The 16,046-nt window shown below is 38.7% G+C and overlaps 1 protein-coding gene across 1 annotated transcript in view; it reads left to right on the forward strand.

Moving 5' to 3' along the window:
- GALNT1 (polypeptide N-acetylgalactosaminyltransferase 1) overlaps positions 1-9,442 on the forward strand; it is a 79,082-nt gene extending 69,640 nt beyond the window's left edge. Inside the window, exons 10-12 of the mRNA XM_007090738.2 lie at positions 3,420-3,518; positions 4,205-4,339; positions 7,439-9,442. Of these exons, the coding sequence (XP_007090800.1) occupies positions 3,420-3,518; positions 4,205-4,339; positions 7,439-7,585 (381 nt within the window). The 3' untranslated portion in view covers positions 7,586-9,442. The remainder of the gene's footprint in view (positions 1-3,419; positions 3,519-4,204; positions 4,340-7,438) is intronic.
- The last annotated feature ends 6,604 nt before the right edge of the window (positions 9,443-16,046 follow it).

Genomic DNA, 16,046 nt, shown 5'->3' on the forward strand with positions numbered 1-16,046 from the left:
CTTGTGGAGAAGGTAACAGCAGGCATTCAGCAGTGCAGTTTGGGACCTGTTAAATTGGATCCAGGTAAAAATACAGGGTAGGTACTTGCATTTACAAATCTGTAGTTTGGATGAGAGATTGGGGGTGGAGATCTAAAGGTAGGAGTTGTCAATATATAGGTAATTTTTAAAACCACAAAACTGTATGAGATCACCGTGGTAGGAGTGAGTGTAGACTGAGAAGAGGGGAGGATTGAGAACAAAGCAATAGAAAACTCCACAATTTAGAAATTTTGAAACAAGAATGAATTAGCCAAAAAGATTGAGAAAGAGTGACCATTGAAATAGGAGAACTAAGAGTGGGTGTCCCAGAGACTATGTGAAGGATGTGTTTAAAGAAGGAGGGAGTGGTTGGGGCACCTGGGTGGCTAAGTCGATTGAGAGTCCGACTCTTGGTTTCCGCTCAGGTCATGATCTCACAGTTTGCGAGTTCGAGCCCCAACTCAGGCTCTGCACTGACAGCATGGTGTCTGCCTGGAATTCTCTCTCTCCCTCTCTCTCTTCCCCTCCCCCCTTTCAAAATGAATAAATAAACTTAAAAACAAAGAGGAAGTGGTTGACTGCTGAGTAAGCCTAGTACAGAGAACTGACCACTGGACTAGTAAGGGAGAAGTTGTTGGTGGGCTCCATCTCACTGTGTCAGCAGGGTTCCCATGGAGGTTGGTAGGGACAAAATCCTTGATGGCTTCAAGGAAGAAGAGGAAGTGGAGATCATGAGTCTGGGCAAGTCTTGCAAGAAATTTTGTTGTAAAGAGAGCAGAGAAATAGTGGCTGAAGGGGAATATGGAGCTAAAGAAAGGGTTTTTTGTGTTTATTTTTGCTAAACCAGAACTGTGCTGATGCAACTGACCAAAAGAGAAAATGTGAAGATGTTAGAAAAGAGTACTAATGGCAGTCACCTGTAATAGATGTTGTTTAGATGTAATAGATGGTCATGGTGGGCAGGATGAGAAGGCAGTGTGTCCACTGAAGTAGGAAGGAAGTGGAGGGAGTGGGGACAAATGCAAGGTCAGTCGTGATTGGAGGGTAGAGATGGGTAGTCTGTGGTGGGAAGTTCTCTGATTCTTCCATGTCCTCTTTGAACACAAGATCATCAGTTGAGAGTGGAGAGAGTGTATTGGTGGTGTTAGGGGCTTAGGGAATAAGGACGAGATGAACGTAGAAGAGCAGGATATGGGACAATATATCACAGCAGCAGATATATCACAGGGGAGCCCGGTGCTGATGGTGGTGAGTCGGAGTGAAACCATTCAGCCCGTGCCAGCACGAGTACAGGCTACCGTTTGTCCTTAGTAGTTACTGAGGCTACTTCAGGGGAGACCTGAGCTCCCTACGTGTGAACTCTGTAGTAATTTAAGAAATTCATCCTCAAACAGGTGAGGAGTAGGCTGTTTCTTGATTCATTAATGAGACTCTGTTCCCTTTGCTGTAGCCTCATTCCGGTCCAGAATAGCAGTTGTTCCTATAACTTGCCTTCAGAATAGAGGGAATGAGTTGGGTTTTTTTTTCCTTGAACTGACCCAATTTTGGATAACACCTAGGCATTGTTAGCTGGGCCAGAATCCAGGCATATTACAAAGAGCCACTTGTCTAACCCACAGTAGATGATTGCCCAGGCAAGTTTGTTCTTTACCTGCTTCTTGCCAGCTGGCTTTCTGTAAAAGGAACAGATTTTACCCACTGTGGCTTACTTGTCACACTGTCTTTTTAACTAAGCAGATCGTCTTAAGCTTGTTTGCCCTCAGTATCAGGCCACACTAGGCAGATTAAAGCTCTGACTTCTGGTGCTGGGGTCATTCTCAAGCACCCACCCCAGTGCAGCTGGGGGTCTCGTACTGGGACCATAGCTCCACCTGGTTGAGCTTTCCTATGCTAGAAACTGGAATTTAGCCTTTCAGGGATCTTTTGTCATGCTTCAAAGGGTCTAGAGAAGCCTGAGATCATAGAATTTTAGAGTAGAAAGGGGAATGAGAAGGTGTGAATTTAGAGTTTCTGCCTTTACTAAGTCTGACTTTCATGGCTCCTGTAGGACCTGAAACTGAATAAATGAGTTTCAGACCTGTTAATCCAGGAGATAAATACACTAAACAACAACCACAGATAACAAGTAAGTCAGATCTTTCACAGTTTAGCCAGTCTTAAGGACTAACCAATGTCTTCCCCAGACACAGAGCTAATAATCCTAAGATTTAGTGAGTATGAACTCCATGTCAACTCTATGTCTTGGTCTGAGTGCTTTACAAACATTAACTCATTTTATCCTCATATCAACACTATGAGATAGAGGTACTATTATCCCCACTTAACCGTAAGTAAATTGAGGCATAAGTAAATGGTTTAAACACAAAATGGAAGAGACAGGATTTGAACATAGGCAGTATGGCTTGAGAATTTGTGCTCTTAACCATTCACACCCATACTCTTTCTCATATCCACCAATATTTCTCTTATTGCAGTGAGGGAAAGAGTGAATCCAGATTCCATTATATTAGAATCGAGAAGTCCTTAAACTGCCTGTGTTGTTCTGCCCAGTGGAAGTGCCAAGATCCTAGAGGAGATTATAGCAAAAACTAAGAAATCTGGGCTATAGGTTCCTGCCTGTTTCCCAGGAATGGATATGCTCAATAGCAAGAAGTAAAAGAAAAAAATATAATAAAGTACTCAATAGCCACATATGGCTAGGGGCTACCATATTGGATGGCACAAGTATAGAACATTTCCATCATTACAGAAAGTTCTATTAGTGCTAATTAACACAGATAGCAACACAGGAAGTTGTCTGTCTTGCTGTCATTCCACACATTTCTCCCTGCCAGGCCCTAAGTTGGGGTTTCCACATTTGTTTGTCAAACCCGGTGTTTTAAAAGCTCATAACTACTGTATACCCTGTGTAATCTCAAACAATTTAGGTACATCCTAAAACAACTTTCATAGGGATGTACTGTATCATATTCCCAAACCATCCTGTCAGTAGTTATTTTCCTGCTAGGTTAAGGAGGACATCAAGATCATATTTATGTTCAGGAGTATCTACTCCAATGATGCAAAGCTCCCTTCTTTTCCTACGTCAAGTCTTTAAGGGTCCCTGATAATTTAGAACCTCAGTTGTCATTAGACATCTTGATGTTTACCAAATATTTTACCCAACAAGAGGACATCTCTTATTTCTCTTTCCAAGGCAGTCATCAAGATGGAACTTGGAATGTGAGTAAACTGGAAGGAATTGATAGTGTATTGAAGCCACTGAGCATTCTGCCGTCAGTCTACACTGTGTATATGTATGTGGTAGAGAGTTTCGATTGACTTTAATGTCCATATGCATCTATATGTATGTCTTGTTTATCTAACACCTTGTATTTTCTTTATTCACTGTTCCATAGATAAGAAATGTGGAAACAAATCAGTGTCTAGATAACATGGCTAGAAAAGAGAATGAAAAAGTTGGAATTTTTAACTGTCACGGTATGGGAGGTAACCAGGTGAGTATTTTAGTAAAGCTTTAAAAGGAATAATTTTGGGGGCACCTGGATGGCTCAGTTGGTTAAGTGTCTGACTTCAGCTCAGGCCATATTCTCATGGTCTGTGAGTTTGAGCCCCGTGTCAGGCTCAGAGCCTGGTGCCTGCTTCAGATTCTGTGTCTCCCTCTCTCTCTGCCCCTATCTCCCTCATGCTCTGTCTCTGTCTCTGAAAAATGAATAAATGTTAGAAATAAATAAAAGGAATAATTTTTGGATTTGTTTGAATCTTTTATCTCATGACGTCATTCAGGAAATATTTTCCTACCTATGAAGAGACAATTCTAAAAACCTCTAGGAGAAGGGAGCCTTCAGTCTAATGATTGTTTTTAAATGGAAACATTTATAAAAGGCCCCTTGTGAGAACCGTATTTACATTGCTTTGCGTGAGATTTATTTTGCCCTTTATAGTCGACAGCTTTTGATAGCCCTTGACAATACACTCAGTGTATACAGAGAGCTCACAGTCATTTTTTCTATCCTGTATGTAAAATTTGTGGTAGCTTTTTCAGAATCATTTATTCTCCTAATACTACGTTAATAAAGTTCAGAAATCAAATATCTTGAGATACTTGTTTTTTTTCTCTGCCGGATTACTGGCTAGTTTCTTTTATTGTTAAAGCTTATACATGTGCATTTTTGTTTTTCAGGTTTTCTCTTATACTGCCAACAAAGAAATTAGAACAGATGACCTTTGCTTGGATGTCTCCAAACTTAATGGCCCAGTCACAATGCTCAAATGCCACCACCTAAAAGGCAACCAGCTTTGGGAGTATGACCCAGTGGTAAGTTTTCCACTTGCATAGAGGAATGAAATTATGTGTGTTTTGAAGCTAAAAAAATTCTTTACGGCAAAAAGAATGAATTCTTGTAAAGTTTGAAGATGGATCAAATTGTTCTTACATCTAAAAACCTACAGGTGGGAAAAACAAACATGTTTTAATCTCCCCAGTAATTAATCTTGCCCCGCATTTCTTGGGTCCTTGTTGCCACTATAGCCAGTCTTCTGTGTGTATGTCCTCAAGCTCTGTAGTCGTCTAGTGTGGGAGAAATGGAGACGTGAGTAGGCTGTTTAAATTAGTGAATTAAACACTTAGGTAAAAGGTGAGCTTTAAATAATTAAATTCTCTGGCTCATAATGATTTTTCTGTGACATATGTAACAAAGCTTTTTACCTTTGCTTTCCTCTGGAACCTCTTCCTGTCACCACACCCTGTGTGCTGTCCTCACACACAGGTGCAGAAAAGATCACTCAGAGCACCCCCAGTAAGCTTCACTCCTGCGCTTTGCATCTGGCTAACCTGCTTGTGCTTTTGCTTTAAGGTTCTGGAACCAGCACTGGAATCTTCAGTAGGTCTTTCTCTGGTTCTTTTTCTTCTGCACAAGCACTGATTTTTTTTCTCTTAGGAAAGACTTTTGCTCCTACCTTACTTTCTACATACCATCATGTGTTACATGTATTAACAGCAAGCGAGGGGCTGGCTGGCACTCCTGCCTCTGGTTCTCCAACCGTGGCTCTAGCCTCGGCCTGACACTATGGAAATAGCTCCTGGCTGCAAAGCCAGGAGCATTCCTGTCTCTTTTTCTTTAACTTCTTTAACTTCTTTATTAGCATCATGACTTTATTAGCAGTTAAGACTTTGGCTGTCTTTTCTCCCTATACCAGGTCATATGCAAACCCTGGTCTCCTTTAATCATCAACTCTCCTCTTTCTGGAACATACCCTGTACTTTCACACTTCTTTTCACAGACTCTGCTGTGTCTTATGGGCTAGAACTTCATCCCCTAGTGACCATCTGCAAGGGAGGCTGGTTAAACAGGCGTTGGTTTTCCAGTCTCTAAGGTGTGATGGGGACAGGAAGTGGGAGTGGATGTTCGTAGCCTGTGTATGATCTATGCAATCTGCCACACCTGTTGTTCCAAAAGTAAAATGTGTGCTTAGAAGTTTAAGGAGCCAAAGTAGGTTTAAGGTATTTAGAAAGAACCAGTTGTGAATGTAGTTTTAAAACTTCTGGAGCCCTTTGCATGGTGTCTTCTCTGAGGTAAAATTTTAGTTTTGCAGGCTGGGTTCTATCAGATAAAGTTAGTTCAGTATTCACAAGATAAAGTTCAGTGTTCACAGTGTTTATTAGGGAGCACCCTTTGGATCAACGCCTGTGAAAAGGACAAAGCAGAATTGGGCAAAGGGAGGAGTCACGCTGCAATGCAGGTCCCACAGCTTGAGCCAACTGCATGGGGAGCTCCAGAACAGCCTGTCGGCGGTGTCCTGCCTCCATCAGTCTCAACCACAGCAATCTGGAGAAATAAAATATTCATGTCAGTGATTTATAATCTAAACCTAAAATCATGAAACCGAAGGCTCCAAAGGAACCATAGAAATAAAACCCAGGACCTTGTTTTATACACGTAGAGACACTGAAGCCCAGAATGGAACTTGCCCCAGGGTCACGGAGCAGGTAAAATGATGGAACCGGGTCTCAGACCTGCCACTCTTGATCCAGGATTCTTTGCATAATACCATAGGTCTTTATTAGATTTATATATTCTTACATCTTAGAGTCTTATTTATATTCTGTATCACATTTCATTTATGACACCAGACACTTCTGCTTTGATGCATGGCTCTGTCCTTTCGAAATGCAGATTTTGACCTAGTTATACTAGAGATTAGGGGCAGGAGCCAGCAAATTACCTTTATTAGGTTGCAAGTAGACTCTGCAATGATAATTATAGCTTTTATTCTCTGCTTAAAAGGTTACAGTCAGTTATCTGTCACCTGTTTATCTAGTTGCCTTAATTAAGCTTTTTCTGGGGTGCTGGGGTGGCTCAGTTGGTTGAGGGTCTGACTTCGGCTCAGGTCATGATCTCACAGTTTGTGGGTTTGAGCCCCGTGTCGGGCTCTGTGCTGATAGCTCAGAGCCTGGAGCCTGCTTTGGATTCTGTGTCTCCCTCTCTCTGCCCCTTCCCTGCTCATGCTCCATCTCTGTCTCTCAAAGGTGAATAAACGTTAAAAAAAAAAAAAAACTCTCCTGTGTGGAGAGTAGTCAGTGCTGACTGGGTCCTCTCTTGAACACAGTGATGACAGTCCCTGAAAATGAAATGTTCCAGATAAAAGAATTACATTAGAGGGATGAGTAAGAGTCCGATAAATGTGTTAGTAAACATATTTCACACTTTCTTACAGTTGTATACATTTACAGGATAATGGTTAACTCATGTTCCTACACAGCTGTTGGCTGTGTGACCATGCTGGTGACCAGCGTGCGGTAACAGACACATAAACTGACCTAGGCTAATCACTCTGATAACTCTGTCCTGACATTTTGAAATTATTCTAAATATCAACTTGACAGTATTGAGTCTGGAGTACAAATGAGTACATAAAAAGTTACATAGCACCATCTGTCACCCATTTATTAATGGCTGCTTTAAGATGATCTCTTAAGATTTTGAGTCTTCAAAAGGACCTGAATTTTAAGGACATGAGGTTTGGAATCATAGAATTAATTTGAACAGCCTTATCACAGGGAAATGAAGCAATTTTGAAATAGCTTTTGAAAATAGGTTGAGGATCCTAAATTAGGAACCACTAATCTGATCTTTTTTTTTTTTTTTTAAAGGAAGCTGAAGCACACAAAGTGAAATTTCTCAGTGTTAGAGCTTGTGCAGAATTGGGAGTAGCTAGCATTGTGGTCATGTTCGTTTAAATTCATTGTAGCCCACTGCACCCCAGTGCCTTTCTCCCTCCCACATAGCTCTTAAGGTGGTCTTAACGTAGACACCTTTTCTACAGGGCAGTTTAATACTCGTCAGAAACGATGGCTGAGACGTTTGAGTTTTTTTCTGTCACGTTCATGTTAAGATTTCTTTTCTGTCACTTGCAGAAATTAACCCTGCAGCATGTGAACAGTAATCAGTGCCTGGATAAAGCCACAGAAGAGGACAGCCAGGTGCCCAGCATAAGAGACTGCAATGGAAGCCGGTCCCAGCAGTGGCTTCTTCGAAACGTCACCCTTCCAGAAATATTCTGAGACCAAATTTACAAAAAAGGAAAAAGAAGAAAAAAAAATAAGGATTGACTGGGCTACCTCAGCATACATTTCTGCCACATTCTTAAGTAGCAAAAAAGGAAAAGTGCTTTCCTCCTGTGGGGATGTAAGGTTTATCAGCCATTGAAACTTAGACTCCTCTCGCTTTTCACTAGCTGTGAACCAGCCTTCTTGTCCAAGGACGTGAAACTACAGAGTAGCAAGACTGCGCACACTGATGTTTACACGATGGAAAGAGTCTTTCATCAAGAATCATTGTAAAGAATATTCAGGCAGTGAAGCAGTCAACAAACGTGCTTTCCGGGGAGCTGCACCTTTCATGGTTTGCTTGCACATCAGTAACTTTCACTGAATGTGCTGTCCTAATGAAGAGATTTCTAAGATTTTTTTTCTGATTAGGACTGGTAACCAGTATATTAAATATTGATAGAAAAATAAGTGAAAAAGAACTGGAACCAGTTTCAGAATCATGAAAACAACATTTTTACAATTTAAGAAAAAACTATATTAAACAGGGTTTAAAGGAAATTAAAACAGAACTATGAGAAGTACAATTTGTTATAGTATAGTATCAAATTTCTATATAGATTTTATACCTCAGTGGGGAAAAATAACGGATTCCAGTGACATTTTGTTTTCATCTGTGATAGTCATGGATGCTTTTTTTCCTTGGGGTGCTGAAATTGAGCTAAAAAAAAAAATGGCTCTTTGAACGTAGTTTTAATTGCTTTCTTCAATTTTGTTTTATTTGGTTTATGGGCTGTTTAAATTGTAATTTCTAATTGCCTTCAAAGAATGAAGATTTAACAATGTCTGGTCTCACTGAACAGGTTAGATCTCTCAGTTGCTCTTGGGTCAACTGGCTATTGACTTTCACACACACAAAATTTCCTATTAGAGTTTGAACTTCTTAACTTGATTCAGCTGATTATGCTTAATACCCAAGATTCATACTACTGTACTACAGATTTGTTTTCACAGCAATAAATCTTCAGTTCTTTATGATTCCACTCAACAAAAGGCCTGCAGAAGTGATTATTTGGGTATTTGGAGAGGATCCATTTGATGATTTTTTGGAAAACTTTTTTCACTCCATACTCAGATGTGCTTTATTGTCAGGTGCATATTTAGATTAGATTCTTGTAATGGTGATCTTTTTTTTTTTTTTTTAATTTGAAAATGTTTGACTTTTTTTTTAATGAGTTAACCAAAGAAGTGCAGCTACTCTTATATATTAGTCCTGCATTTCTTCCCTAAATTCTATTTAGATTAAATCAGTTTTTTCCTCTAATTTTTAATACCACAGTATAACTTCAGAATCGATTAAAAGTTGAGTATAACAATTAGTGTTTTAATTTCATAGAAGATCTCATTGTGACATCTTTCCTGATATGTAAAGCAGTCCATTGGCAAAAGTGCTTGTATTTTCTTATTTGTAAGAATATATTTAGTGATATTCTTTTCTTTGATTATCAAAGACTCTCACTGCAGGCAGTGCTAGTTCTTGTGCCTAAGAATGTTTCTGAACGTTGCATCACTAATGGCTACTTGCCAAGTTGAGTGTATAGAAAGTTTCTCATCTCCTATTCAGGTTAATCAGCATCAAACACATATGGATGGTTTAGAATGAGACTGTAGTACAGAATGCATACATTTTGTCCCCAGGAAATTTGCAGTGAAGCAGGTGCTGGATGGGTTGTTTTTGTTTTTGTGTGTATGTGTGTGTGTGTGTGTGTGTGTGTGTGTTTTTCCTACTCCATGAGCTCTGTTAATTCTGTCTTCAGTAGGCCTAATGTTCGAATAAACCAGATGTCTAATAAATTATTTTCATGCTCAGAATTTCAGGTTTTTGTACTCTAGTATAGCTTGGTCTTATTCCTTATTGTAAGAAAGCTTAAATAGCAATGTGATTCAAGGTTTTGTTTTGTTTTTTAAGAGGGGGATGTGAGTGATTTAATTCATGGGTACTTTTAGAACCTGATAGATAATCCCGTTGCCTTTATTTTTCTAATTAAAGAATTCATAAATACTTTGAAAATATAAAATATTCCTGAATAGTTGTGCCTTACATTGGTTTTATTTGAAGTTAAAATGGATCCCTAATCATTACAGCTATTTGTAGATCAGGCCATATGCTAATCGCTCTAAGTCAAATTGGGAAGAAAAGAATGAATCAAAAAGAAAGCAAAGGATGAAAAGAGGGGATTATTTGACCAGTGAAGAATTCACCAATGTGACAAGAATAATCTGAATCTTCAAATTTATTCACCTTCCTCCCATCCCAATCCATTTTAATGTCTTTCTGTTCTGATTGGCACCCTGAAAATATAAGTGAAGGGCAGCATGTAGGACATGTCCTCATTTCCCTATTCTACATTTAGCTGAGAAACAGAAGTTCCTCTGTAAAGATCTGGTGCTCTCCCCATCTTTCAAGAAGCACACCAAGAGTAAATTGAACTCAGAATTACATGTTCTTTTAAGGAGAAAGAAAATCAGAAGGTAGGGTTTCTTAGGTGGTAACTGTGAGCAGAGGTATACAAAGAGTGAACCATTTTTTTACTCTGGAAAATTAGATGTTTTCAATTATGCAACACTTCTCCCATTGTCTGACTTCCTGAAGATAAAGAATTTGCTTGATCTACCAAAAACTAATAATTTTGCAGGAAATGAGGCAAAACTCTGCTGTATTGACTATACATAGCAACAATTAAAAATTAAATTTTAAAATTACCATCTGTGATCACATCAAATAAGTCAAATATCTAAAATGTTAACAAGAGATACGTAAGACTTCTATCCCGAAAACTACAAAATGTTGCTGAAAGTATATAGAACACTGCAATAAATATGTTCATGAATTGAAAGGCTGCATAATATCAAGATCTGTTTCCCACAAATTGATTTACAGAAATCAATTCAAATTTCAGTGAAAAAACAATCCTTCCCCTGAGGCTATCTTGTAGAAATTTGCAGATATATATGGAAATCCAACAGACCCAGAACAACCAAGATAGTCCTGAAGGAGGGGGCAAATGTTGGAAGACTTAACACTACTCAATTTCATGACTTGCTTTAAAATTACAGTAATTAAGAGAGTGGTACTAGGGTTCAGGACTAATAGATCAGTGGATAGAAGAGAATTGGGAAGCAGACTCGTATATGGTCATTGGCTTTTCAACAAAAAAAACACAAGCAACTCCATGGAGAAACTTTCTGAATATTGATACTTTCACACAATGCACAATGTTTTCAACATGGATCACAGGACCTAAATGTGAAGGACAAAACAATAAATCTAGAAGAAAATATCTTCGTGACTCTTGGGATAGGCAAAGATGTCTTAGGACACAAAATAAACTCCATAAAAGAAAACTGATTTGACTTCACCAAAATTACATTCTTCTCATCAAAAAGATAAAGTGAAAAACCATGCTGCAGCCAAGGACAAAATAGTTGCAGTACACATAACAAAGGACTTGTATGCAGAAAAACAACTTTTAAAAGCCACTGCAAAAGCAACACAATATAAAAGTTAATAAGTGACTTGAATACACACTTCACAGAAGCTATCCAAATGCGCAATTAGCATAGGGAAGGGTGTTCAGCATCAGCCATGAGGGAAGGAAGAATGCAACCACCAGGAAATAACTGTTGCACACTTGCCCAGAGGGTGAGAAGGTGTAGAAACTGGCAAAAGTGTAAGTATGATCACCTGAGGAAACAGCTTCCCAGTTTCTTATAAATGTAAATGTATGCCTACTCTGATTTCACTTCTAGAGATAAAACCCAAGAGAAATGAGGGGATATGCCCACATTAAGATGCATACAAGAATATTCAAAGCAGATGTAAAATAACCCTCAAACTAGAAACTACACCAATACCAATCAGCATGATAATGGATAATCAAATAGTTATTGAAATACTAGTCTACAATTTTAAAAAAATGAATTACTGATACAATAGGGATAAATAGAAAAAGTATTGAACAAAGAATGCTAGACATACTACTTTTATATGAAGCTCAAGAATAGGCCAAACTAACCTAAGGTGCTTACCTTTGGGTGAGTATAGACTTGGAAGTGGCATGAGAAGACTTTCTGGAATGATGGAAGTAGTCTATAAATTGATTTAGATAATGCAAATTATTTAGATAATTTAAAGTTTTACTGAGCTATATACTTAGGATATATGCATTCTGCCATCTGTATACCTCAATAAAGTGCTGGGGGGAAATAAAATACCCTGCTGGTATCAGAGTTTTCTAAATAGCCTTCCACTGCTATACAATACCCAAAGACTGGCTAAATTGCAACAAACATATTCAACTGAACTCACAAGAAAATATGGGAAAACCCTACGGTCCGGTGAGGCAGGGGGGAAGATAAGTACACAAGTCACAGAGGTAATGGTTAAACGTGAAAGCCTTTCCTCTCCTAAGAACAAAATAGAATAACCAGGGCTTGGGGAATGATAGTTCCTAGGCCTTGGCCCTGAACAAAGCTGGGGAATTAAACTAAAGATCCCTACATAAAATTGGAAAATTCAGAGAGCTCTATAAGTAAAAGGATGCATAAAGAAGTCTGCCTTGTAAAGGAAACCAAAGGGTAAAATCTGACAGACTCTGCCCTTTTTCTAGGTAGTAAATGGTGGCAAGGATGATGCCACCACTGTGATCATAAGGCCTAGTTTTTAGATTTTGTTTTCAAGTAATCTCTACACCCAACATGGGGCTTGAACTCAACCCCAAGATCAAGAGCGGCACGCTCCACCAACTGAACCAGCCAGGCACCCCAAGTCCTGCTTTTAAATAGATCAAGAGTTTAAAACCACAGTTACAAAGTCTGCAGATCAAGAAAATAGAGTGAATCTAGATTTATGGCACTTGCTGGAAACAATGAGAATACAGTATTTCTTTGGGTGGGGGGAGGGGGGAAACATTAATCCAGGCCCCTATATGCTCACAAGTTAATTATGAAATTATTAAAAAGAGAAAATGAGCCACCAAGGTATTACCAAAACAAAGTTCTGGCAAAGTGATGAAAGCTTGTGTCAGATTAAACCTGCCAATAAATTAATAGTCCTGGACAACAATTTTTTAAACGTTTTAAAGCCTTGGGAAATGAACAAAGGACACAAAATGTAGAGGATTCAACCCTTATTAAAAAGGACCTTCTATATAAGGTAACATATGTATGTCTTTTCCCCAAAGAACATTTCCAATGTACACAACACACTAGAGGTAGTGGTCATACAGATAAAAATTGTTGTCTTAGACCAAGGAGTCAGAGACTGTATTTATGAGCAGAGTGGCTGGAGATTGGAGAATATCTAAAAGAGGGAGTCACAGAGGAGTCCCCAAATCTGCATATGAATTTCCTCAACTGCTGGAATGATTTGAATGTGCGCAGGATGAGACTCCAAGAAGTCCACAGAAAAAACTTCCCATTTGGAGGGGCTTGATCAACACTTTAGACTTTACGAGCATACCTTTGGAGATTCTGCAGGCTCAATTCCAGACTACTGCAATAAAGCAAATATCGCAATAAAACAAGTCAAATCAATTTTTTTTTGGCTTCCCAGTACATATAAAGGTAATGTGTACACCATATTGTAATCTGTTGAGTGTGTGATAGCATTTCGTCTAAAAACATGAACCATGTACATTCATAATTTAAAAATATTGCTAAAAAATGCTAAACCATTCTCTGAACTTTGAGTAAGTTGTGATCACTGATCACCATAACAAATATAATAAAAATGAAAAAGTTTGGAATATTGTAACCATTAAAAAAGTGAAACACAGACATGAAGTGAGCAAATGCCACTTGAAAAATGGTGCCAGTAGAGGTGCTCAATGGGTTTCCACAAACCTTCAATTTGTAGAAAACACAGTGTCCATGAAACAATAAAATGAAGTTCAATAAAACAAAGTATGCCTACGTATTGAAACCCAAGGCCCTGTGTAGGAATAAAGACCATTTCTTAAGGACTTGGGGCTATTCCTAGGGCCAAGGACAAAATGCAGAAAGACCATACTTAACAAAATATAAAACCAGGCCTCTGCAACATCAAGTTGATCTGCCAACAATCTGCTAACTTGGATAAACAGTCTTCAGAGGAAGAGGACATAATACAGAACTGTTTGGTGCACCAATCACAATGTTGAGTTGTCCAGTATAGGGTGAAAAGTAATGAGGAAACAAGAAAGTAGATTTTTTTAAATAGTCAACAAAAAGACTCACTGATGACCTAGATGATGGAATTAGCAGATAAGTTCATCAATAAAAATGGGGTTTCTTTTTTTTTTTTTAATTTTTTTTAACGTTTTATTTATTTTTGAGACAGAGAGAGACAGAGCATGAACGGGGGAGGGGCAGAGAGAGAGGGAGACACAGAATCGGAAGCAGGCTCCAGGCTCTGAGCCATCAGCCCAGAGCCCGACGCGGGGCTCGAACTCACGGACCGCAAGATCGTGACCTGAGCTGAAGTAAGACGCTTAACCGACTGAGCCACCCAGGCGCCCCAGGGTTTCTTTTAAGATAAAAAACTGATATCATCAAAATGTGGAAAATTTCAGAAGAAATTTAGAAACCGGAAAGGAGAAAAGAATCCTAAAATTGAATAATATTTAAAAAACCAATTTAATGTGACACAGTAGGAAAAAAGATCAGTGAACTTGAACACAAGTCAATAAAGAATTTCCAAACTAGGGGCACTTCGGTGGCTCAGTCAGTTAAGCGTTCGACTTCAGCTCAGGTCATGATCTTGTAGTTGGTGGGTTTGAGCCCCACATCGGGCTCTGTGCTGATAGCTCAGAGCCTGGAGCCTGCTTCAGATTCTGTGTCTCCCTCTCTCTGTCCCTCCCTCACTCGCACTCTGTGTCTGTCTCACTCTCAAAAATAAACATTAAAAAAAATTTTCCAAACTAAACCACAGATGGAGAAAAAGATTGAGGGAGGGAAAAACAGCCTTGAGGATAAAATACATGCATTTGAGACCTAAAAAGAGAGAAAACAACGAAAACTCTGAGAAATAATTTGTTTCATGCCCCCCTCCTCCCTTCCATGATTACTGCCAATCTCACTGCAAATTCTGCCTTTGTCTACACATGGCATTATACTTTCTGTGTCTCTGTGTTTCTCCTTTTTATAAGGATACCAGTTATATTGGATTTGGGACTAACTCTAATTCAGTATGTCCTCCTCTTTCCTAACTACATCTGCAAAGACACTGTTATGGGTTGAATTACGTCACCCAACAAAGATAGGATAAAGCCCTAACCCTGAGTACCTCAGAATGTGACTTTATTTAGAAATAGGGTTTTTTACAGAAGTAATCAAGTTATCAGGAAATCATAAGGGTGAGCCCCAATCCAATATGATTGATGTCCTTATAAAAAGGGGAAATTTGGACACAGAGAGACAGAAAAAATGGTGAGAAGACATGGGTAGAACCATCTATACGTCAAGGAATATCTGAAGCTGACAGAAGCTAGGAGATAGGCATACAACAGATTATCCCTCAGCCCTTAGAAGCAATCTTCCCTGCCAAAACCCTGATTCTGGACTTTGGGCCTCCAGAACTCAAGAACAGTAAAGTTCTGTTTAAGCAACTCAATGTGTGGCACTGTGTTATGGCAGCCTCAGGAAAATAATAGACTCTATTTCAAATGAAGTCCTATTTTGAAGTATTTCTGAGTAGACACGAATTTGGGGGAAACACTATCCAAACCAGTGCATCCACTTAACCATTTAAAGAAGAATTAACACCAGTCCTTTACAAACTCTTTCACAAAAGAAGAGGAATAATCTCAATTCATTCTACGGTGCCAGCACCAAAGCCAAAAGTAGCACAAGAAAAAAAATAAAGATGAATATCCCTGATTATTATAGATGCAAATATCTTTGACAAAATACTAGTAAACCAATTCCAGAAGTATATTAAAATAATTACAAACCATGATAAAGTTGGATTTATCTAGGAATGCAAGGTTGGTTCAACATATAAAACTCCATGTAATACACTATATTATTTGAATAAAGAACTGCATGATCATTTCAACAGATGCAATAAAGGCATTTAGACAAAACCCAACATGCTTTTCTGATTAAGCAAACTCAACAGAATGGAACTTCCTCAATTCAATAAAGGGTCTCTATGAAAAATCCGTATCTATCATCATATTTAATAAGGAAAGACTGAATGCTTTTCCCTTAAGATCAGGAAGATAACAAGGATGTCCACTCTTGCTGTGTATATTCAGCACTGTACTGGAGGCTCTGGCCAGGGCAACTTTGAGGCAACAAAAGGCATCCACATAGAAAAAGAAGAAATGAAACTATCTCTATTTGCAGATGACATCATTTCATATATTAAAAAATTCTAGAAGTCCATCAAAAATTATTAGAGGGACGCCTAGGTGGATAAATCGGTTAAGTGTCC

The sequence above is a fragment of the Panthera tigris genome, chromosome D3 (genome assembly GCF_018350195.1).
Source record: "Panthera tigris isolate Pti1 chromosome D3, P.tigris_Pti1_mat1.1, whole genome shotgun sequence".
NCBI classification, from domain to species: Eukaryota; Metazoa; Chordata; class Mammalia; order Carnivora; family Felidae; genus Panthera; species Panthera tigris.